At 47.0% G+C, this 26,660-nt stretch overlaps 1 protein-coding gene across 1 annotated transcript in view; it reads left to right on the top strand.

Annotated features, from left to right (window-relative positions):
- Window positions 1–26,660, top strand: part of LOC134936128 (complement C3-like) — a 613,812-nt gene that overhangs the window by 344,557 nt on the left and 242,595 nt on the right. The window contains exons 17-18 of the mRNA XM_063931045.1: window positions 265–465; window positions 7,562–7,673. Of these exons, the coding sequence (XP_063787115.1) occupies window positions 265–465; window positions 7,562–7,673 (313 nt within the window). The remainder of the gene's footprint in view (window positions 1–264; window positions 466–7,561; window positions 7,674–26,660) is intronic.

Genomic DNA, 26,660 nt, shown 5'->3' with positions numbered 1-26,660 from the left:
GATCCTATCAGAAAAGAAGTTGGACACCATTATTTATATTTTTCATAGGATATGGAATAAGGTGGGATTACTGGTCTCCATGGGCTGACACATTCCATGTTTTAGCTTTTTTTTTTGTAATAACATCCACTTTTGTTACTTACCTTAGATTGTTACAGTCATATCTGTATTTTGATAAGTTCTTTTTTTTTCTTATTTTACATTTTTATGATGTAAGGGGGACTTTACAGAAACAAATGGCAATTATGTGCCTCTATATTGTAGCATCGCGGTACACGGACCTAGAGAACACGTGTTGTCAAGACGGCATGCTTGTTAACCCCATGGGTCACAGCTGTGAGCACCGCTCCCGTCTCATCCAGGCAGGACAGAAGTGTATTGATGCCTTCCTTGACTGCTGCAAGGCATTTGAGAAGATGAAGGCATCTGAGAAGGAACTGATGGATAACGATGACCTATCAAGAAGTAAGTAGATGTGGGTCCTGATTCAGATTTGTATAGTGGCGCCGTGTTTCTCTGCATACGTTGTCATAGCTGGAGGAAGATACACGCCCCGAAAACATCCGTGACAGAGAGGTGACGGGGAGAGGCTGAGAGATTGTTGGTGACATGGGGAGAGGTGAGAGTCAGTGGGTGACAGGGAGAGTGTGACAGGAGAGAGAGGTGATGGGGAGAGGGTGAGAGTTAGTGGGTGACATGGAGAGGGTGAGAGGGAGAGAGCCAGTGAGCGACAGAGAGAGTGTGACAGGAGAGAGAGGTGACGGGGAGAGGGTGAGAGTTAGTGGGTGACATGGGGAGAAGTGAGAGTCAGTGGGTGACAGGGAGAGTGGGACAGGAGAGAGAGGTGACGGGGAGAGGGTGAGAGTTAGTGGGTGACATGGGGAGAGGTGAGAGTCAGTGGGTGACAGGGAGAGTGTGACAGGAGAGAGAGGTGACGGGGAGAGGGTGAGAGTTAGTGGGTGACATGGGGAGAGGTGAGAGTCAGTGGGTAACAGGGAGAGTGTGACAGGAGAGAGAGAGGTGACGGGGAGAGGGTGAGAGTTAGTGGGTGACATGGGGAGAGGTGAGAGTCAGTGGGTGACAGGGAGAGTGTGACAGGAGAGAGAGGTGACGGTGAGAGTTAGTGAGTGACATAGAGAAGGTGACAGGAGAGAGGTGATGGCTGGGGAGAGGCAGTGAGTGACAGGCAGTGGGAAACTGCATTAATATTAAATTAAAAAATAAAAACATTTATATGCCACTCCCCCGCCCCAGCTGTTATGAACTGTTATTGAACTTTGATCGCCATTGGTGCCCCTAAATGTGATAAAGCTCTTTCTGCATGTTTTCATGATTAGCCTGTTTTGTAGTAAGGATTAAGGAAACCGACTGTGGTACGTAAGTACCTGAGCCCTTTTTATACTCAGTTTGTGACCTTCAAAGGACTGATGTTTTAAAGGAAAGAAAAAAGGGAAAGTAATGAATTATCAAGTACCTGATAAATAAGATAATTAGCTTGAACCACAATAATACATTTATTTATTTTATTTTATTTTTTTGTCTGTATTTTGTCTTTGTGTTGTGTGTGTTTGCATGCGGTGTTAGGTTTGTAATATATATTTTCTTGAAGTATATATTTTCTGCTTCTTGAAACAAAATAAAATGAGAAATATTTAATTGTATGGTCACTTGTGGAGGGTGCTCATTCCTTTTTCTCTTATTTTACCCCCCCCCACCCACACACACATTGTAAATATACTACTCCCCCAGCACACACTAATATACCACTCCCTCCCTACCCAACACGTCTAATATACCAACCCCCTTCGTGGGGCACACACTAATATACCACCCCTCCCCAGCACACACTAATATACCACCACCCCTCCTCATGGAGCACGCACTAATATACCACCTTCCCCAGCACACACTAATATACCACCACCCCTCCTCATGGAGCACGCACTAATATACCACCTTCCCCAGCACACACTAATATAACACCCCCCTTCATGGGGCACGCACTAATATACCCCCCCCCCTCCCCAGCACACACTAATATACCACCACCCCCTCATGGCGCATACACTAATATATCACCCCCCCTCCCAAGTGCACACACTAATATACCAACCCCCCCTCCCCAGCACACACTAATATAACCCTCCCCCTCATGGGGCACGCACTAAAATACCACATTGCCTCCCCAGCACACACTAATATACCCCCTTCCCAGCACACACTAATATACCACCCTGCCTCCCTAGCACACACTAATATGGGGTTCCGGTATGAATGGTCGACCATGTTATGGTCGACAGTCTTTAGGTCGACCACTATTGGTCGACATTGACATGGTCGACATGGACACATGGTCGACACATGAAAATGGTCGACACATGAAAAGGTCGACATGAGTTTTTTAACTTTTTTTGGTGTCGTTTTTTGCGTAAAGTGACTGGGAACCACAATTAGTGCACCGCGTCCCCTCGCATGGCTCGCTTCGCTCGCCATGCTTCGGGCATGGTGCCTTCGCTCCGCTACCGCTTCGCTCGGCACACTTTACCGTTCCAATCGTAGTCCATGTGGATCGTAAAGTATGGAAAAGTTCACCCCCCCAAAAAAAGTTAAAAAACTCATGTCAACCTTTTCATGTGTCGACCTTTCATGTGTCGACCATTTTCACGTGTCGACCATGTGTCCATGTCGACCATGTCCATGTCGACCAATAGTGGTCTACCTAATGACTGTCGACCATGTGAACGGATACCCTAATATACCACCCTGCATCCCCAGCACACACTAATATACCAACCCCCCCAGCACACACTAATATTACACCCCCCTCCCCAGCACACACTAATATACACCCCCCCCTCCCCAGCACACACTAATATACCACCCCCTCCTCCCCAGCTTGCACTAATATACCCCCCCCCACCCCAGCACACACTAATATACCACCCCCTCCTCCCCAGCATGCACTAATATACCCCCCCACCCCAGCACACACTAATATACCACTCCCCAGCACACACTAATATACCATCCCCCTCCAGCACACACTAATATACCACCTCCCCTCCCCAGCACACACTAATATACCCCCTTCCCAGCACACACTAATATACCGCCCTGCCTCCCCAGCACACTCTAATATACCACCCTGCCTCCCCTGCACACACTAATATACCAACCCCCCCAGCACACACTAATATTACACCCCCCTCCCCAGCACACACTAATATACCCTCCCCCCCGGCACACACTAATATACCCCCTCCCCAGCACAAACTAGTATACCCACCCCCCTACCCAGCACACACTAGTATACCACCCCCCTCCCCAGCACACACTAATATACCCCCCCTCCCCAGCACACACTAATATACCACCCCCCTCCCCAGCACACACTAGTATACCACCCCACTCCCCAGCACACACTACTATACCCCCCCTCCCAAGCACACACTAATATACCACTCCCCTCCCCAGCACACACTAATATACCAACTTCTCCCCAGCACAGATTAATATACCCCCCCCCCCCCCCGGCTCACACTAATATACCCCCTCCCCAGCACACACTAGTATACCACCCCCCTCCCCAGCACACACTAATATACCCCTCCTCCCCAGCACACACTAATATACCAACTTCTCCCCAGCACACACTAGTATACCACCCCCCTCCCCAGCACACACTAATATACCCCCCCCCCCCTCCCCAGCACACACTAATATACCAACTTCTCCCCAGCACACATTAATATACCCCCCCCGGCACACACTAATATACCCCCTCCCCAGCACAAACTAGTATACCCTCCCCCCTCCCCAGCACACACTAATATACCCCCCTCCCCAGCACACACTAATATACCAACTTCTCCCCAGCACACATTAATATACCCCCCCCCCGGCACACACTAATATTCCCCCTCCCCAGCACAAACTAGTGTACCCTCCCCCCTCCCCAGCACACACTAATATACACCCCCCCTCCCCAGCACACACTAATATACACCCCCCTCCCCAGCACACACTAATATACCCCCCCTCCCCAGCACACACTAATATACCAACTTCTCCCCAGCACACATTAATATACCCCCCCCCCCCGGCACACACTGATATACCCCCTCCCCAGCACAAACTAGTATACCCTTCCCCCTCCCCAGCACACACTAATATACACCCCCCCTCCCCAGCTCACACTAATATACACCCCCCCTCCCCAGCACACACTAATATACCACCCCCCTCCCCAGCACACACTAATACACCCCTACCCCCCATATGCCAGCTGCAAAATGTACCAGACTCTCTGCTCCTCGGTATGGGATTGCTGGCTGGCTGCTAGACCTGCTGGGCTGCTCCTCTCTGAAGGCTCCTCCAGTGCAGTCACATGTTGTGCACTAGATGACTTCCTGTTCCTGCCTAATCTGGAAGCAAGCACAGCAGAGCGACAGGAGGTGGTTGCCCGGCTTTGCCATGAGCACAAATGAAAAAATAGAAGTGTCCTGGCCCCAAAAATGACACTAATGGGAGGGGAGAGAAGGGGGATGGTTGATGCTAGATTCAAGTGGCCTAAAGGACCTTTTACGTCAGGGGGAGGAGCCACGACACACGGGGAGGAGCTAGGCCAGCGGTATAGTTCCTCTACTATCCACGCCACCAACTATTACCTTTAGTAATCAGGTGGTGAGCGAAGCGGAGAGAGCCACCGAGCCCGCGAGGGTACTTTTCGGGTACCCTGTTCGGCCGTAGCTACTCCCCTGGTGACGTGCCTCCTCCCCTAGTGATGTCAGAAGGTCCCTTCTCCCACTCCGATTTAGAACCAACCGAAGGGAGATAGGGGGGGGGGGGGGGGCGGGCCGCTGCTGAAGACTGCTGTGTCTATATTGGAAGGGGGTGGGAGCGCTGCTTCCTGTCTGTTATCTAGGTTGACTGGAGGTTCGGGGAGGAGCTGGGAGGAGAGGGAAGGAGGAGGTCCCTGATACGAGATCACAGTGAAGAGCTTCTGTTTGTGCTGCCGGCGCCGCTGCTGCCTATCATACAGCGTGACAGGTGCGGGCTGCGGCAGCCTGCAGCAAGGTTGTAGTAGCAGAACAGGGAGAGCACCTCATGAGGCCGGTGCCTCCCTGCTTTGCAGACTTTGCTGAGCGGGTAGCGCCGGCACTGATCACAGCATATGCGCAATCTGTCAATAACTGCTTAGTAGAGAAATGCACCATAGTCTGTATAGTAGAAATAAAATACAGTGAGGATGTGTCCGCCAAAGAGTTGAAGGGAGAAGACAACATATAAAGTCCCTGTTTCCTAAAATGTGGGGAGGTCGCTGTATGAGGCTCATCACTGATATGCCACAGCCAGACCTCACAGCTACAAATGAACCATCATTGTATGCTGACAGCCAGCAGGATGACCTGTGGACACTTGAGGTGTCGATTTTAAAAGGGACTAAATAAAATGGATCAAGGTTAGATCTCTGAGAGAGTTTTTGTAGACATCACACTAGCGATTATGGCTCCGGTCTGGCTAGTATTAAATTGGCATTTCTGTTTGGTGCGGCCTGGAGGGTTACAAGACCTGCTGGACCCAGATCTGGTCACCAGAGTAGAAGGGCTAGTAGAAGCCCTGGGAGGACACAAGCTATATCTACAGAAGCCACAGATGTCTGGATTGGTTCTACAGAACAAAAAGACAATTGTTAACAGTGCTTGACACCACCAATGCATATCTGTGTGTATGAAAGCACAAAGTATTTATTCATATTTTGATAAAAAGATTTTAACCAGCAGCCGATCAACAAGGGTTCCTACCAGGGGCTGGCTGGCACATTATAAAATGGTGTGCATGCATAAAACACTGGCCCATGAGCGTCAGCCATTGACCCCATTGGCAATGGCTTCAGATGGGGGGTGCGGCCTGCACCCAGGTGTCATCCTCGGAGTGGGGTGACACAGAATTGCCAGCTTCCCCACACTTACAGGAGCCAGTTGCAGCAGTGTGACACTCTCCTGCAGCACCCGGCTCCTATCATAGCGGAGCAGCTGACAGTGCGGGCACTGGTCTCTGGGAGCAGCCCAGCATCTTCAGGGATGCTGGGCTGTCCCTGGAGTGATGTCACTGGGATCCCCTGTGAGGCCACGCCCCCTTCAACTTAGGGCACGCCCATTTCCGGCGCACAAGCGGGTACAGGGTGCGCACTGGGTGTTACCAGACCCGGTGATACCTCTGCCCATTGGGAGTACTTAATTTTCAACTTTCAAGGTGGTACTCCTAGAAATGGTATCAAAGGGGGTCATTCCGAGTTGATCGCTCGCTACAGTTTTTCGCAGCGCACCGCAATGCGCACGTGCGTCGTACAAGTACAAAGAGCATTGTGGTTTTGCACCTGTTCTAGCGACGCTTCCAGTCGCACTGGCGGACACAAGGAGATTGACAGGAAGTGGGAGTTTCTGGGTGTCAACTGACTGTTTTCTTGGAGTGTTTGGAGAAACGCAGGCGTGGCCGGGCGTTTGCTGGGCGGGTATCTGACATCATTACCGGGTCCTTCGTCGCAGCAATCATCGCACAGAATAAGTAACTACAGGGCTGGGTTTGTTCTGCACAAAATGTGTTTGCAGAGCTCGGCAGCACCGGCGTTCGCATTCTTGCAAAGCGAAAACACTCTCCTAGTGGGTGGCAACTATGCGTTTGCACGGCTGCTAAAAGCAGCTAGCAAGCGATCAACTCGGAATGAGCCCCACACTCCAAAACAGAATTGTTTTTTATTTAAAAATGCTTGGCATGCACACAGTGTCAGATTTGGCAGCAGGATGGAGGCTGCAGTAGAGGTATTGTAGGGGTCAGACCATAGTCCCCAATGACAATGGGGTCATTCCGAGTTGAGCGCTAGCTGCCGTTGTTCGCAGCGCAGCGGTCAGGCTAAAAATCGGCACTTCTGCGCATGCGTATCGTTTTGGTGTCGTTTTCTTCGTAAAGTGACGGGGAACCTCAATTGGTGCACCATGTCCCCTCGCATGGCTTGCTTCGCTCGCCATGCTTCGGGCAAGGTACCTCGCTGCACTCGGCACAGGTTACCGTTCCCAATTGTAGTCCACGTGGATCATTAAGTATGAAAAAGGTCAAAAAATGAAAATAATTGTGAAAAACTCATGTCGACCTTTTGTCATGTCGACCTAGTACATGTTGACCTAATGACCACCATCCGGACCCACTACCTCCAGACAGATATCTGTAATGCATTTCTATGAGAACCCCCAAGTTGCTGTCCAAACACCCATTTCAGTCCCTTCTATGCATGCGCTGTATGCTGAAACTTGCTACTGTATACGTGTCCGGGAACAGAGGTGCGTCTGACTCACAATGAGGCCTTTAGGCTGCAGTTTGCTGTGTATAGCAATGAACAGGAATAAGCAATAATTGTTATTTTCTACAATTTAGTAAGAGAGAACTGAAATAATAAATTTTGGGAAGAAATTACTGATTCTATAGAATTTTGTCACAGTGGGTTTTTTTTTTTTCCTCTTTTTGAGAGCACGTGAATTAAAAATATATATGTTCTATATATCAGGTGATGAAGACGGTGAGTACGTAAAAGATTCGGAAATACAATCCAGATCAGATTTCCCGGAAAGTTGGTTCTGGCTGATGGAGACAATGACTGAGGAAGCAGATAAAGATGGGTAAATATTGTATGCTTTTGCAAGTCAACAAACTTCTTATGTAATTCAAGTGATAATTAACTATGTGTCCTTTCCTATGCCATTAAATAGACAAAATGTGTGCCATTGGATTTCAGTAATCCACTGTTCAGATTTGTCTACAATACAGTTGACACACAGATTGTTTCAGGCAGTAGCTTTATATGTGCCCTTCGCTGTTGCCACCTAATTGCACAAGCTCAGTTGCAGGTGGTTATTTGTCTGAGATACATACAACATTGATCTCCTGTAATTGCTATCAGTTGCATTATCATATGCTGGTTCTGATGAATGTGCACCCACATTGTTTTCTCTAGACTTTATAAGCAGGGAATGTTAGTTGTTGTGAATTGTTGACGACAGTATATCAATACTGAAACGTTAACTCACTCCAGTGTTTTGTCATGATTTTTTTAAGCCCTGAGTTCCGCACATCCGTTCCCCTACATTGCTAATAGCGAGGCCGCCAGCTGCAGATATCACTGTTATTTTGGAGTGATGGACCTTGGATACATATATCCATTGGGTTAGGCTGCAGGGAATGGGTGGGTTAGGGTTAAGCACCGCAGGGGGAGGTTAGATTTAGGCACTAAGGGGGTAGGTTAACGTTAGGCTGCGGGAAGGGAGGGTTAAGGGGATAGCATACTTACCTTACCCCTGTTAGGATTTTAAAGATCAGGATGCTGGCTTCGGTATTGTGACCGCCGGCACCCCGCCCACCGGTCACCTACTGCAAACCCCTGTGTACATAATGCAATTGATGTGGAGATCCATCTGCCTTATCCTGACCGGATTGAATGGCTTCGCAGCACTCCCCCATCTCAGCATGCAGGCAAAGCACCTGGTAGTGGAGCTTCTTGGCAAGGCCTTCAGGCAGCCAGACTGGCCCAAAAGGCCATTTGCAGATGGCTAGTCCACCACTGTAGTCCAACCAGCTGCGAAATGGTAGGTCACCATGATACCCATATTTGCAACATTAAAAAACATTTCTTATTGTTACAATTACTATTTATATATTTACCAAATCATCCCACCTTTAATGATATGCTAGTAGCAGGCAATGTCAGATGAGGTGCCCACCAGGGGAATGCAGTGGTGGAGCCCCATGTGTAGGGGTGTGGCCAGTCTCCATAGGGGGTGTGACCAGCAACGACGTTGGTTTGCCTAACCATTAGAGAGTGCATGGACTGGGCCCCTAGATGAATATATATATATATATATATATATATATATTTAGTACAGTAAATACTTCTAGTGCACAGGCTCTCAAACTCTGTCCTCAGGACCCCACACAGTGCATGTTTTGCAGGTCTCCTTACAGAATTACAAGTAAAATAATTAGTTCCACCTGTGTACCTTTTTAAATGTGTCAGTGAGTAATTAATACACCTGTGCATCTGCTGGGTTACCCGCAAAACATGCACTGTGTGGGGTCCTGAGGACCGAGTTTGAGAACCTGTGTTCTAGTGAATTAATAACAACAATGCACTGTACACCATAGTCCTGTGCATTATAAGTAGAGATGAGCGGGTTCGGTTCCTCGGGATCCGAACCCCCCCGAACTTCACCCATTTTACACGGTTCCGAGGCAGCCTCGGATCTTCCCGCCTTGCTCGGTTAACCAGAACGCGCCCGAACGTCATCATCCCGCTGTCGGATTCTCGCGAGATTCGTATTCTATATAAGGAGCCGCGCGTCGCCGCAATTTTCACTCGTGCATTGGAGATTGAACGGAGAGGACGTGGCAGCGTTCTCTCCCTGAAAAGCTCTGTAATCTGTGCTCAGTGTGCAGCAAATATCTGTGCTCAGTGTGCTGCAAATATCTGTGCTCAGTGTGCTAAAAATATCTACGTTCTCTGCCTGAAAACGCTCCATATCTGTGCTCAGTGTGCTGCAAATATCTGTGCTCAGTGTGCTGCATACTGGGGACCACCAGTATTATAGTAGTACAGTACAGTAGGCCATTGCTGTGTATCTTGTATCTCTGTGCTGCATTATTGTGAGCAGTATATACTATAGTAGGACAGTGCAGCATTTTGGTGACCAGCAGTATACATATATAGTACAGTACAGTAGGCCATTGCTGTGTATCTTGCAGCTCTATGTCAAGTATACTATCTCTGTGCTGCATTATTGTGAGCAGTATATAGTAGGACAGTGCAGCATTTTGGTGACCAGCAGTATACATATATAGTACAGTACAGTAGGACATTGCTGTGTATCTTGCAGCTCTGTGTCAAGTATACTATCTCTGTGCTGCATTATTGTGACCAGTATGTATACTGTACTGTGCGACGTGTGTTATACACCTGGTGATTTTATACATCCTGTAATCTGTACTGAGTGATGTGTGAGATATACCTGGGGATTATACACCCTATATTATTATTATTATTATTATCCTTTATTTATATGGCGCCACAAGGGTTCCGCAGCGCCCAATTACAGAGTACATAAATAATCAAACAGGAAAACAGCAACTTACAGTTGATGACAGTATAGGACAAGTACAGGGTAAATAAACATAGTTACATCAGCAGATGACACTGGAATAAGTATCAGGTGGCAGAAGACTGCTGGATGTGGTACAGTTGAAGATTATTAAAGTAAGACAAAGAATAAGCACATGAGGAAGAGGGCCCTGCTCGTGAGAGCTTACAATCTAAAGGGGAGGGGTAGACAGACATGGGTGACACAGATGGGGTACTTAGAGAACGTGGAGCAGAGGGTTAGGATGAGATTTGGCTGGGTTTGGTGAAGAAGTGGACCCCCAGAAGGCACAAGTCAATACTTAACATTGCAACATTTTACTGGGCTATGCAGGAGAAAATTAAAAATAGGGGAAAATTAAAATTAAAAAAAAGAATCGATAACTTCTACCGCTTTCAAAAAGGTCAATGGAAGCTGAAATAATGGACAACTACCTCATGGAAGCCAGATACAGTATACCAAACAGTACTTAGCAGAGTTAGGAATGAGTGCTTATGAAATACAGTAACATTTTGTCATAATATTTCAGAAACTGCATGGCTGGTCTCTTGCACTCTTTTGCTCTAATACAGCACCTGCTTTAGGATTTATATTCAAAAACATTATGTCTCCATAATCCCAAAAACGTCAGTCTTCTTGGAAAGTTGTTTGTTCCTTTGTAAGGGAAAGAGAACAAACGTTCTCAAACAACGGTTTCTCAATTTCTTTTTCCTCTGGGAAGGGATTGTGGATTTGCAGGAATTTCTGAGCATTTCTGTAATCAGAAAGCAGCGACTTTCTACAAATGTTTACGAATAATTCCTGTGATTTTGTCATTTTCTTCCAGTGATTTGGACCAATAATACCATTGATTAGAACGAATAATTCCTGTGATTTTGTAATTTTCTTCCAGTGATTTGGACCAATAATACCATTGATTAGAACGAATAATTCCTGTGATTTTGTCATTTTCTTCCAGTGATTTGGACCAATAATACCATTGATTAGAACGAATAATTCCTGTGATATTGAGGTGTTTGTGTCGCTTAGCTTAGCCGTCCAGCGACCACAGTGCACCTCTTTTTCTCTTTTCTTTGCATCATGTGCTGTTTGGGGACTATTTTTTTAAGTGCCATCCTGTCTGACACTGCAGTGCCACTCCTAGATGGGCCAGGTGTTTGTGCCGGCCACTTGGGTCGCTTAGCTTAGCCATCCAGCGACCTTGGTGCACCTCTTTTTTTTCTTTGCATCATGTGCTGTTTGGGGACTATTTTTTTAAGTGCCATCCTGTCTGACACTGCAGTGCCACTCCTAGATGGGCCAGGTGTTTGTGCCGGCCACTTGGGTCGCTTAGCTTAGTCATCCAGCGACCTCGGTGCAAATTTTAGGACGAAAAATAATATTGTGAGGTGTGAGGTGTTCAGAATAGACTGGAAATGAGTGGAAATTATGGTTATTGAGGTTAATAATACTATGGGATCAAAATGACCCCCAAATTGATTTAAGCTATTTTTGAGGGGGTTTTGAAAAAAAACACCCGAATCCAAAACACACCCGAATCCGACAAAAAATGTTCAGGGAGGTTTTGCCAAAACGCGTCCGAATCCAAAACACGGCCGCGGAACCGAATCCAAAACCAAAACACAAAACCCGAAAAATTTCCGGTGCACATCTCTAATTATAAGGTAATATATAATGTACGATTCGAGTGCACAGTGTGGAAGCTGATCCTTAGAGGAGGAGGTGGGGCCTACCGGGGGTTTCCCCTGTACCCATGTGGGCCAATTTAACCCTGGTAGTAGATAAACTAAATTTTACAACTTTAGCAAAGGATGAGACAATGAAATGTAAAGGAGACATGAACAGTCACCCACATCTGACACCTAATGCAAGGACTTATTTTAGGTTGTCTGTTGAGAGATTACAGATCTCACATATATATATATATATAATATATAAGTGATGTGCACTGGACATTTTTCGGGTTTTGTGTTTTGGTTTTGGATTCGGTTCCGCGGCCGTGTTTTGGATTCGGACGCGTTTTAACAAAACCTCCCTGAAAATTGTCGGATTCGGGTGTGTTTTGGATTCGGGTGTTTTTTTACAAAAAACCCTCAAAAACAGCTTAAATCGTAGAATTAGGGGGTCATTTTGATCCCATAGTATTATTAACCTCAATAACCATAATTTACACTCATTTTCAGTCTATTCTGAACACCTCACACCTCACAATATTATTTTTAGTCTTAAAATTTTCACTGAGGTCGCTGGATGGCTAAGCTAAGCGACCCAAGTGGCCGACACAAACACCTGGCCCATCTAGGAGTGGCACTGCAGTGTCAGGCAGGATGGCACTTCAAAAAAATTGTCCCCAAACAGCACATGATGCAAAGAAAAAAAGAGGCGCACCAAGGTCGCTGTGTGACTAAGCTAAGCGACACAAGTGGCCGACACAAACACTTGGCCCATCTAGGAGTGGCACTGCAGTGTCAGGCAGGATGGCACTTCAAAAAAATTGTCCCCAAACAGCACATGATGCAAAGAAAAAAAGAGGCGCACCAAGGTCGCTGTGTGACTAAGCTAAGCGACACAAGTGGCCGACACAAACACCTGGCCCTTCTAGGAGTGGCACTGCAGTGTCAGGTAGGATGGCACTTCAAAAAAATTGTCCCAAAACAGCACATGATGCAAAGAAAAATGAAAGAAAAAAGAGGTGCAAGATGGAATTGTCCTTGGGCTCTCCCACCCACCCTTATGTTGTATAAACAGGACATGCACACTTTAACGAACCCATCATTTCAGCGACAGGGTCTGCCACACGACTGTGACTGAAATGACTGGTTGGTTTGGACCCCCACCAAAAAAAGAAGCAATCAATCTCTCCTTGCACAAACTGGCTCTACAGAGGCAAGATGTCCACCTCATCATCATCCTCCGATTCCTCACCCCTTTCACTGTGTACATCCTCCTCCTCACAGATTATTAATTCGTCCCCACTGGAATCCACCATCTCAGGTCCCCGTGTACTTTCTGGAGGCAATTGCTGCTGGTGAATGTCTCCACGGAGGAATTGATTATAATTCATTTTGATGAACATCATCTTCTCCACATTTTCTGGAAGTAACCTCGTACGCCGATTGCTGACAAGGTGAGCGGCTGCACTAAACACTCTTTCGGAGTACACACGGGAGGGCAACTTAGGTAGAATAAAGCCAGTTTGTGCTAGTGATGTGCACCGAAAATTTTTCGGGTTTTGTGTTTTGGTTTTGGGTTCGGTTCCGCGGCCGTGTTTTGGGTTCGAACGCGTTTTGGCAAAACCTCACCGAATTTTTTTTGTCGGATTCGGGTGTGTTTTGGATTCGGGTGTTTTTTTCAAAAAACCCTAAAAAACAGCTTAAATCATAGAATTTGGGGGTCATTTTGATCCCAAAGTATTATTAACCTCAATAACCATAATTTCCACTCATTTTCAGTCTATTCTGAACACCTCACACCTCACAATATTATTTTTAGTCCTAAAATTTGCACCGAGGTCGCTGGATGACTAAGCTCAGCGACCCAAGTGGCCGACACAAACACCTGGCCCATCTAGGAGTGGCACTGCAGTGTCACGCAGGATGGCCCTTCCAAAAAACACTCCCCAAACAGCACATGACGCAAAGAAAAAAAGAGGCGCAATGAGGTAGCTGTGTGACTAAGCTCAGCGACCCAAGTGGCCGACACAAACACCTGGCCCATCTAGGAGTGGCACTGCAGTGTCAGGCAGGATGGCCCTTCCAAAAAATACTCCCCAAACAGCACATGACGCAAAGAAAAAAAGAGGCGCAATGAGGTAGCTGTGTGAGTAAGCTAAGCGACCCTAGTGGCCGACACAAACACCTGGCCCATCTAGGAGTGGCACTGCAGTGTCACGCAGGCTGGCCCTTCCAAAAAACACTCCCCAAACAGCACATGACGCAAAGAAAAATGAAAGAAGAAAGAGGTGCAAGATGGAATTGTCCTTGGGCCCTCCCACCCACCCTTATGTTGTATAAACAGGACATGCACACTTTAACCAACCCATCATTTCAGTGACAGGGTCTGCCACACGACTGTGACTGAAATGACGGGTTGGTTTGGACCCCCACCAAAAAAGAAGCAATTAATCTCTCCTTGCACAAACTGGCTCTACAGAGGCAAGATGTCCACCTCATCATCATCCTCCGATATATCACCGTGTACATCCCCCTCTTCACAGATTATCAATTCGTCCCCACTGGAATCCACCATCTCAGCTCCCTGTGTACTTTGTGGAGGCAATTGCTGCTGGTGAATGTCTCCACGGAGGAATTGATTATAATTAATTTTAATGAACATCATCTTCTCCACATTTTCTGGATGTAACCTCGTACGCCGATTGCTGACAAGGTGAGCGGCGGCACTAAACACTCTTTCGGAGTACACACTTGTGGGAGGGCAACTTAGGTAGAATAAAGCCAGTTTGTGCAAGGGCCTCCAAATTGCCTCTTTTTCCTGCCAGTATAAGTACGGACTGTCTGACGTGCCTACTTGGATGCGGTCACTCATATAATCCTCCACCATTCTTTCAATGGGGAGAGAATCATATGCAGTGACAGTAGACGACATGTCCGTAATCGTTGTGAGGTCCTTCAGTCCGGACCAGATGTCAGCATCAGCAGTCGCTCCAGACTGCCCTGCATCACCGCCAGCGGGTGGGCTCGGAATTCTGAGCCTTTTCCTCGCACCCCCAGTTGCGGGAGAATGTGAAGGAGGAGATGTTGACAGGTCGCGTTCCGCTTGACTTGACAATTTTCTCACCAGCAGTTCTTTGAACCCCTGCAGACTTGTGTCTGCCGGAAAGAGAGATCCAAGGTAGGTTTTAAATCTAGGATCGAGCACGGTGGCCAAAATGTAGTGCTCTGATTTCAACAGATTGACCACCCGTGAATCCTTGTTAAGCGAATTAAGGGCTCCATCCACAAGTCCCACATGCCTAGCGGAATCGCTCTGTGTTAGCTCCTCCTTCAATGTCTCCAGCTTCTTCTGCAAAAGCCTGATGAGGGGAATGACCTGACTCAGGCTGGCAGTGTCTGAACTGACTTCACGTGTGGCAAGTTCAAAAGGTTGCAGAACCTTGCACAACGTTGAAATCATTCTCCACTGCGCTTGAGACAGGTGCATTCCACCTCCTATATCGTGCTCAGTTGTATAGGCTTGAATGGCCTTTTGCTGCTCCTCCAACCTCTGAAGCATATAGAGGGTTGAATTCCACCTCGTTACCACTTCTTGCTTCAGATGATGGCAGGGCAGGTTCAGGCGTTTTTGGTGGTGCTCGTCTTCTGTACGTGGTGCCTGTACGCCGAAAGTGTGCCGCAATTCTTCTGGCCACCGACAGCATCTCTTGCACGCCCCTCTCGTTTTTTAAATAATTCTGCACCACCAAATTCAAGGTATGTGCAAAACAAGGGACGTGCTGGAATTTGCCCATATTTAATGCACACACAATATTGCTGGCGTTGTCCGATGCCACAAATCCACAGGAGAGTCCAATTGGGGTAAGCCATTCTGCGATGATCTTCCTCAGTTGCCGTAAGAGGTTTTTAGCTGTGTGCGTATTCTGGAAAGCGGTGATACAAAGCGTAGCCTGCCTAGGAAAGAGTTGGCGTTTGCGAGATGCTGCTACTGGTGCCGCCGCTGCTGTTCTTGCGGCGGGAGTCCATACATCTACCCAGTGGGCTGTCACAGTCATATAGTCCTGAGTCTGCCCTGCTCCACTTGTCCACATGTCCGTGGTTAAGTGGACATTGGGTACAACTGCATTTTTTAGGACACTGGTGAGTCTTTTTCTGAGGTCTGTGTACATTTTCGGTATCGCATGCCTAGAGAAATGGAACCTAGATGGTATTTGGTACCGGGGACACAGTACCTCAAACAAGTCTATAGTTGGCTCTGCAGTAATGATGGATACCGGAACCACGTTTCTCACCGCCCAGGATGCCAAGGCCTCAGTTATCCGCTTTGCAGCAGGATGACTGCTGTGATATTTCATCTTCCTCGCAAAGGACTGTTGGACAGTCAATTGCTTGGTGGAAGTAGTAAAAGTGGTCTTACGACTTCCCCTCTGGGATGACCATCGACTCCCAGCAGCAACAACAGCAGCGCCAGCAGCAGTAGGCGTTACACGCAAGGATGCATCGGAGGAATCCCATGCAGGAGAGGACTCGTCAGAATTGCCAGTGACATGGCCTGCAGGACTGTTGGCATTCCTGGGGAAGGAGGAAATTGACACTGAGGGAGTTGGTGGGGTGGTTTGCGTGAGCTTGGTTACAAGAGGAAGGGATTTACTGGTCAGTGGACTGCTTCCGCTGTCGCCCAAAGTTTTTGAACTTGTCACTGACTTATGATGAATGCGCTGCAGGTGACGTATAAGGGAGGATGTTCCGAGGTGGTTAACGTCCTTACCCCTACTTATTACAGCTTGACGAAGGCAACACACGGCTTGACAAATGTTGTCCGCATTTCTGTTGAAATACTTCCACACCGAAGAGCTGATTTTTTGGGTATTTTCACCAGGCATGTCAATGGCCATATTCCTCCCACGGACAACAGGTGTCTCCCCGGGTGCCTGACTTAAACAAACCACCTCACCATCAGAATCCTCCTGGTCAATTTCCTCCCCAGCGCCAGCAACACCCATATCCTCCTCATCCTGGTGTACTTCAACACTGACATCTTCAATCTGACTATCAGGAACTGGACTGCGGGTGCTCCTTCCAGCACTTGCAGGGGGCGTGCAAATGGTGGAAGGCGCATGCTCTTCACGTCCAGTGTTGGGAAGGTCAGGCATCGCAACCGACACAATTGGACTCTCCTTGTGGATTTGTGATTTCGAAGAACGCACAGTTCTTTGCTGTGCTTTTGCCAGCTTAAGTCTTTTCATTTTTCTAGCGAGAGGCTGAGTGCTTCCATCCTCATGTGAAGCTGAACCACTAGCCATGAACATAGGCCAGGGCCTCAGCCGTTCCTTGCCACTCCGTGTGGTAAATGGCATATTGGCAAGTTTACGCTTCTCCTCCGACGATTTAATTTTAGATTTTTGAGTCCTTTTTTTACTGATATTTGGTGTTTTGGATTTTACATGCTCTGTACTATGACATTGGGCATCGGCCTTGGCAGACGACGTTGATGGCATTTCATCTAGAGATGAGCGGGTTCGGTTTCTCTGAAACCGAACCCGCACGAACTTCATGTTTTTTTCACGGGTCCGAGCAGACTCGGATCCTCCCGCCTTGCTCGGTTAACCCGAGCGCGCCCGAACGTCATCATGACGCTGTCGGATTCTCGCGAGACTCGGATTCTATATAAGGAGCCGCGCGTCGCCGCCATTTTCACACGTGCATTGAGATTGATAGGGAGAGGACGTGGCTGGCGTCCTCTCCATTAGAAATTAGATTAGAAGAGAGAGAGAGATTGTGCAGAGTCAGACAGAGTTTACCACAGTGACCAGTGCAGTTGTTGTTAGTTAACTTTTATTTATTTTAATATATATCCGTTCTCTGCTATATCCGTTCTCTGCCTGAAAAAAAACGATACACAGCAGCAGCCAGTCACACAGTGTGACTCAGTCTGTGTGCACTCAGCTCAGCCCAGTGTGCTGCACATCAATGTATAAAAGGCAAAGCTTATAATAATTGTGGGGGAGACTGGGGAGCACTGCAGGTTGTTATAGCAGGAGCCCCCAGGAGTACATAATATTATATTAATTTAAAATTAAACAGTGCACACTTTTGCTGCAGGAGTGCCACTGCCAGTGTGACTAGTGGTGACCAGTGCCTGACCACCAGTATAGTAGTATATTCATTGTTGTATGTATTGTATACTATCTCTTTATCAACCAGTCTATATTAGCAGCAGACACAGTACAGTGCGGTAGTTCACGGCTGTGGCTACCTCTGTGTCGGCAGTCGGAACTCGGCAGGCAGTCCGTCCATCCATAATTGTATTACAATATATACCACCTAACCGTGGTATTTTTTTTTCTTTCTTTATACCGTCATAGTGTCATACTAGTTGTTACGAGTATACTACTATCTCTTTATCAACCAGTGTACAGTGCGGTAGTTCACGGCTGTGGCTACCTCTGTGTCGGCAGTCGGCAGGCAGTCCGTCCATCCATAATTGTATTATTATTATAATATATACCACCTAACCGTGGTTTTTTTTCCATTCTTTATACCGTCGTCATAGTGTCATACTAGTTGTTACGAGTATACTACTATCTCTTTATCAACCAGTGTACAGTGCGGTAGTTCACGGCTGTGGCTACCTCTGTGTCGGCAGTCGGCAGGCAGTCCGTCCATCCATAATTGTATTATTATTATAATATATACCACCTAACCGTGGTTTTTTTTCCATTCTTTATACCGTCGTCATAGTGTCATACTAGTTGTTACGAGTATACTACTATCTCTTTATCAACCAGTGTACAGTGCGGTAGTTCACGGCTGTGGCTACCTCTGTGTCGGCAGTCGGCAGGCAGTCCGTCCATCCATAATTGTATTATTATTATAATATATACCACCTAACCGTGGTTTTTTTTCCATTCTTTATACCGTCGTCATAGTGTCATACTAGTTGTTACGAGTATACTACTATCTCTTTATCAACCAGTGTACAGTGCGGTAGTTCACGGCTGTGGCTACCTCTGTGTCGGCAGTCGGCAGGCAGTCCGTCCATCCATAATTGTATTATTATTATAATATATACCACCTAACCGTGGTTTTTTTTCCATTCTTTATACCGTCGTCATAGTGTCATACTAGTTGTTACGAGTATACTACTATCTCTTTATCAACCAGTGTACAGTGCGGTAGTTCACGGCTGTGGCTACCTCTGTGTCGGCAGTCGGCAGGCAGTCCGTCCATCCATAATTGTATTATTATTATAATATATACCACCTAACCGTGGTTTTTTTATACCACCTAACCGTGGCAGTCCGTCCATAATTGTATACTAGTAAACTATCCAATCCATCCATCTCCATTGTTTACCTGAGGTGCCTTTTAGTTCTGCCTATAAAATATGGAGAACAAAAAAGTTGAGGTTCCAAAATTAGGGAAAGATCAAGATCCACTTCCACCTCGTGCTGAAGCTGCTGCCACTAGTCATGGCCGAGACGATGAAATGCCAGCAACGTCGTCTGCCAAGGCCGATGCCCAATGTCATAGTACAGAGCATGTCAAATCCAAAACACCAAATATCAGAAAAAAAAGGACTCCAAAACCTAAAATAAAATTGTCGGAGGAGAAGCGTAAACTTGCCAATATGCCATTTACCACACGGAGTGGCAAGGAACGGCTGAGGCCCTGGCCTATGTTCATGGCTAGTGGTTCAGCTTCACATGAGGATGGAAGCACTCAGCCTCTCGCTAGAAAACTGAAAAGACTCAAGCTGGCAAAAGCACCGCAAAGAACTGTGCGTTCTTTGAAATCCCAAATCCACAAGGAGAGTCCAATTGTGTCGTTTGCGATGCCTGACCTTCCCAACACTGGACGTGAAGAGCATGCGCCTTCCACTATTTGCATGCCCCCTGCAAGTGCTGGAAGGAGCACCCGCAGTCCAGTTCCTGATAGTCAGATTGAAGATGTCAGTGTTGAAGTACACCAGGATGAGGAGGATATGGGTGTTGCTGGCGCTGGGGAGGAAATTGACCAGGAGGATTCTGATGGTGAGGTGGTTTGTTTAAGTCAGGCACCCGGGGAGACACCTGTTGTCCGTGGGAGGAATATGGCCGTTGACATGCCAGGTGAAAATACCAAAAAAATCAGCTCTTCGGTGTGGAGGTATTTCACCAGAAATGCGGACAACAGGTGTCAAGCCGTGTGTTCCCTTTGTCAAGCTGTAATAAGTAGGGGTAAGGACGTTAACCACCTCGGAACATCCTCCCTTATACGTCACCTGCAGCGCATTCATAATAAGTCAGTGACAAGTTCAAAAACTTTGGGTGACAGCGGAAGCAGTCCACTGACCAGTAAATCCCTTCCTCTTGTAACCAAGCTCACGCAAACCACCCCACCTACTCCCTCAGTGTCAATTTCCTCCTTCCCCAGGAATGCCAATAGTCCTGCAGGCCATGTCACTGGCAAGTCTGACGAGTCCTTTCCTGCCTGGGATTCCTCCGATGCATCCTTGCGTGTAACGCCTACTGCTGCTGGCGCTGCTGTTGTTGCCGCTGGGAGTCGATGGTCATCCCAGAGGGGAAGTCGTAAGCCCACTTGTACTACTTCCAGTAAGCAATTGACTGTTCAACAGTCCTTTGCGAGGAAGATGAAATATCACAGCAGTCATCCTACTGCAAAGCGGATAACTGAGTCCTTGACAACTATGTTGGTGTTAGACGTGCGTCCGGTATCCGCCGTTAGTTCACAGGGAACTAGACAATTTATTGAGGCAGTGTGCCCCCGTTACCAAATACCATCTAGGTTCCACTTCTCTAGGCAGGCGATACCGAGAATGTACACGGACGTCAGAAAAAGACTCACCAGTGTCCTAAAAAATGCAGTTGTACCCAATGTCCACTTAACCACGGACATGTGGACAAGTGGAGCAGGGCAGGGTCAGGACTATATGACTGTGACAGCCCACTGGGTAGATGTATGGACTCCCGCCGCAAGAACAGCAGCGGCGGCACCAGTAGCAGCATCTCGCAAACGCCAACTCTTTCCTAGGCAGGCTACGCTTTGTATCACCGCTTTCCAGAATACGCACACAGCTGAAAACCTCTTACGGCAACTGAGGAAGATCATCGCGGAATGGCTTACCCCAATTGGACTCTCCTGTGGATTTGTGGCATCGGACAACGCCAGCAATATTGTGTGTGCATTAAATATGGGCAAATTCCAGCACGTCCCATGTTTTGCACATACCTTGAATTTGGTGGTGCAGAATTTTTTAAAAAACGACAGGGGCGTGCAAGAGATGCTGTCGGTGGCCAGAAAAATTGCGGGACACTTTCGGCGTACAGGCACCACGTACAGAAGACTGGAGCACCACCAAAAACTACTGAACCTGCCCTGCCATCATCTGAAGCAAGAAGTGGTAACGAGGTGGAATTCAACCCTCTATATGCTTCAGAGGTTGGAGGAGCAGCAAAAGGCCATTCAAGCCTATACAATTGAGCACGATATAGGAGATGGAATGCACCTGTCTCAAGTGCAGTGGAGAATGATTTCAACGTTGTGCAAGGTTCTGATGCCCTTTGAACTTGCCACACGTGAAGTCAGTTCAGACACTGCCAGCCTGAGTCAGGTCATTCCCCTCATCAGGCTTTTGCAGAAGAAGCTGGAGGCATTGAAGAAGGAGCTAACACGGAGCGATTCCGCTAGGCATGTGGGACTTGTGGATGCAGCCCTTAATTCGCTTAACAAGGATTCACGGGTGGTCAATCTGTTGAAATCAGAGCACTACATTTTGGCCACCGTGCTCGATCCTAGATTTAAAGCCTACCTTGGATCTCTCTTTCCGGCAGACACAGGTCTGCTGGGGTTGAAAGACCTGCTGGTGACAAAATTGTCAAGTCAAGCGGAACGCGACCTGTCAACATCTCCTCCTTCACATTCTCCCGCAACTGGGGGTGCGAGGAAAAGGCTCAGAATTCCGAGCCCACCCGCTGGCGGTGATGCAGGGCAGTCTGGAGCGACTGCTGATGCTGACATCTGGTCCGGACTGAAGGACCTGACAACGATTACGGACATGTCGTCTACTGTCACTGCATATGATTCTCTCAACATTGATAGAATGGTGGAGGATTATATGAGTGACCGCATCCAAGTAGGCACGTCACACAGTCCGTACTTATACTGGCAGGAAAAAGAGGCAATTTGGAGGCCCTTGCACAAACTGGCTTTATTCTACCTAAGTTGCCCTCCCACAAGTGTGTACTCCGAAAGAGTGTTTAGTGCCGCCGCTCACCTTGTCAGCAATCGGCGTACGAGGTTACATCCAGAAAATGTGGAGAAGATGATGTTCATTAAAATGAATTATAATCAATTCCTCCGCGGAGACATTGACCAGCAGCAATTGCCTCCACAAAGTACACAGGGAGCTGAGATGGTGGATTCCAGTGGGGACGAATTGATAATCTGTGAGGAGGGGGATGTACACGGTGATATATCGGAGGGTGAAGATGAGGTGGACATCTTGCCTCTGTAGAGCCAGTTTGTGCAAGGAGAGATTAATTGCTTCTTTTTTGGGGGGGGTCCAAACCAACCCGTCATATCAGTCACAGTCGTGTGGCAGACCCTGTCACTGAAATGATGGGTTGGTTAAAGTGTGCATGTCCTGTTTTGTTTATACAACATAAGGGTGGGTGGGAGGGCCCAAGGATAATTCCATCTTGCACCTCTTTTTTCTTTTCTTTTTCTTTGCATCATGTGCTGATTGGGGAGGGTTTTTTGGAAGGGACATCCTGCGTGACACTGCAGTGCCACTCCTAGATGGGCCCGGTGTTTGTGTCGGCCACTAGGGTCGCTAATCTTACTCACACAGCTACCTCATTGCGCCTCTTTTTTTCTTTGCGTCATGTGCTGTTTGGGGAGGGTTTTTTGGAAGGGACATCCTGCGTGACACTGCAGTGCCACTCCTAGATGTGCCCGGTGTTTGTGTCGGCCACTAGGGTCGCTAATCTTACTCACACAGTCAGCTACCTCATTGCGCCTCTTTTTTTCTTTGCGTCATGTGCTGTTTGGGGAGGGTTTTTTGGAAGGGCCATCCTGCGTGACACTGCAGTGCCACTCCTAGATGGGCCCGGTGTTTGTGTCGGCCACTAGGGTCGCTAATCTTACTCACACAGCTACCTCATTGCGCCTCTTTTTTTCTTTGCGTCATGTGCTGTTTGGGGAGGGTTTTTTGGAAGGGCCATCCTGCGTGACACTGCAGTGCCACTCCTAGATGGGCCCGGTGTTTGTGTCGGCCACTAGGGTCGCTAATCTTACTCACACAGCTACCTCATTGCGCCTCTTTTTTTCTTTGCGTCATGTGCTGTTTGGGGAGGGTTTTTTGGAAGGGACATCCTGCGTGACACTGCAGTGCCACTCCTAGATGGGCCCGGTGTTTGTGTCGGCCACTAGGGTCGCTTATCTTACTCACACAGCGACCTCGGTGCAAATTTTAGGACTAAAAATAATATTGTGAGGTGTGATGTGTTCAGAATAGGCTGAAAATGAGTGTAAATTATGTTTTTTGAGGTTAATAATACTTTGGGATCAAAATTACCCCCAAATTCTATGATTTAAGCTGTTTTTTAGGGTTTTTTGAAAAAAACACCCGAATCCAAAACACACCCGAATCCGACAAAAATAATTCGGTGAGGTTTTGCCAAAACGCGTTCGAACCCAAAACACGGCCGCGGAACCGAACCCAAAACCAAAACACAAAACCCGAAAAATTTCAGGCGCTCATCTCTAATTTCATCATCTCGGCCATGACTAGTGGCAGCAGCTTCAGCACGAGGTGGAAGTCGATCTTGATCTTTCCCTATTTTTGGAACCTCAACATTTTTGTTCTCCATATTTTAATAGGCACAACTAAAAGGCACCTCAGGTAAACAATGGAGATGGATGGAACCTAGTATACTTATGGATGACGAGTGACTGCCGACACAGAGGTAGCTACAGCTGTGGACTACCGTACTGCGTCTGCTAGTATAGACTGGATGATAATGATATAAAAATATATATATATATATATCACTACTGCAGGACAGGTATATATTATATAATGACGGACCTGCTGGACACTGTCAGCAGACTCCTAAACTACTAGTATGAAGAAGATAGAAAAAAAAAACCCACCACAGGTAGGTATACAATTATGGACGAGCACTGCCGACACAGAGGTAGCTACAGCCATGGACTACCGTACTGCGTCTGCTAGTATAGACTGGATGATAATGATATAAAAAATATATATATATCACTACTGCAGGACAGGTATATATTATATAATGACGGACCTGCTGGACACTGTCAGCAGACTCCTAAACTACTAGTATGAAGAAGATAGAAAAAAAAAACCCACCACAGGTAGGTATACAATTATGGACGAGCGACTGCCGACACAGAGGTAGCTACAGCCGTGGACTACCGTACTGCGTCTGCTAGTATAGACTGGATGATAATGATATAAAAAATATATATATATCACTACTGCAGGACAGGTATATATTATATAATGACGGACCTGCTGGACACTGTCAGCAGACTCCTAAACTACTAGTATGAAGAAGATAGAAAAAAAAAAAACACCACAGGTAGGTATACAATTATGGACGAGCACTGCCGACACAGAGGTAGCTACAGCCGTGGACTACTGTACTGCGTCTGCTAGTATAGACTGGATGATAATGATATAAAAAATATATATATATCACTACTGCAGGACAGGTATATATTATATAATGACGGACCTGCTGGACACTGTCAGCAGACTCCTAAACTACTAGTATGAAGAAGATAGAAAAAAAAAAACCACCACAGGTAGGTATACAATTATGGACGAGCGACTGCCGACACAGAGGTAGCTACAGCCGTGGACTACTGTACTGCGTCTGCTAGTATAGACTGGATGATAATGATATAAAAAATATATATATATATATCACTACTGCAGGACAGGTATATATTATATAATGACGGACCTGCTGGACACTGTCAGCAGACTCCTAAACTACTAGTATGAAGAAGATAGAAAAAAAAACCCACCACAGGTAGGTATACAATTATGGACGAGCACTGCCGACACAGAGGTAGCTACAGCCGTGGACTACCGTACTGCGTCTGCTAGTATAGACTGGATGATAATGATATAAAAAATATATATATATCACTACTGCAGGACAGGTATATATTATATAATGACGGACCTGCTGGACACTGTCAGCAGACTCCTAAACTACTAGTATGAAGAAGATAGAAAAAAAAACCCACCACAGGTAGGTATACAATTATGGACGAGCACTGCCGACACAGAGGTAGCTACAGCCGTGGACTACCGTACTGCGTCTGCTAGTATAGACTGGATGATAATGATATAAAAAATATATATATATCACTACTGCAGGACAGGTATATATTATATAATGACGGACCTGCTGGACACTGTCAGCAGACTCCTAAACTACTAGTATGAAGAAGATAGAAAAAAAAACCCACCACAGGTAGGTATACAATTATGGACGAGCACTGCCGACACAGAGGTAGCTACAGCCGTGGACTACCGTACTGCGTCTGCTAGTATAGACTGGATGATAATGATATAAAAAATATATATATATATCACTACTGCAGGTATATATTATAATATAATGAATGACGGACCTGCTGGACACTGTCTGTCAGCAGAATGCGTTTATAGAATAAAAAAAAAAAACACCACACGAGTGTTTAACTTTTTCAGGCAGACAATATACTGGTGGTCACTGGTCAGTCACACTGGCAGCAAAAGTGTGCACTGTTATGTACTCCTGCTATAACTGCTCCCCAGTCTCCCCCACAATTAAGCTGTGTGAGCAGTGAGCACTCAGCACAGTCAGATATACATAGATGATATTATCAATCATGCAGCACACTGAGGCTGAGCACAGATATGGTATGTGACTATGTATCGTTTTTTTTCAGGCAGAGAACGGATTTTAAATAATAAATAAAACTGGTGGTCACTAGTATAACTATCAGCAAAACTCTGCACTCTCTGAGTACTCCAGTCCTAATGCTCCCCAAAATTACTAAAATTAAATTACTAGTAAATCAAGTGTCTCACTCTCTATCTAAACGGAGAGGACACCAGCCACGTCCTCTCCCTATCAATCTCAATGCACGTGTGAAAATGGCGGCGACGCGCGGCTCCTTATATAGAATCCGAGTCTCGCGATAGAATACGAGCCTCGCGAGAATCCGACAGCGGGATGATGACGTTCGGGCGCGCTCGGGTTAACCGAGCAAGGCGGGAAGATCCGAGTCTGCCTCGGACCCGTGTAAAAAGGCTGAAGTTCGGGGGGGTTCGGATTCCGAGGAACCGAACCCGCTCATCTCTAGTTTGTGCAAGGGCCTCCAAATTGCCTCTTTTTCCTGCCAGTATACGTACGGACTGTCTGACGTGCCTACTTGGACGGTCACTCATATAATCCTCCACCATTCTTTCAATGGTGAGAGAATCATATGCAGTGACAGTAGACGACATGTCCGTAATCGTTGGCAGGTCCTTCAGTCCGGACCAGATGTCAGCACTCGCTCCAGACTGCCCTGCATCACCGCCAGCGGGTGGGCTCGGAATTCTTAGCCTTTTCCTCGCACCCCCAGTTGCGGGAGAATGTGAAGGAGGAGATGTTGACGGGTCACGTTCCGCTTGACTTGACAATTTTCTCACCAGCAGGTCTTTGAACCTCTGCAGACTTGTGTCTGCCGGAAAGAGAGATACAACGTAGGTTTTAAATCTAGGATCGAG

Source organism: Pseudophryne corroboree, chromosome 6 (genome assembly GCF_028390025.1).
Source record: "Pseudophryne corroboree isolate aPseCor3 chromosome 6, aPseCor3.hap2, whole genome shotgun sequence".
NCBI lineage: Eukaryota > Metazoa > Chordata > Amphibia > Anura > Myobatrachidae > Pseudophryne > Pseudophryne corroboree.
The sequence above is the reverse complement of the archived record's forward strand: the minus strand, read 5'-3'. Positions and strand labels throughout refer to the sequence as shown.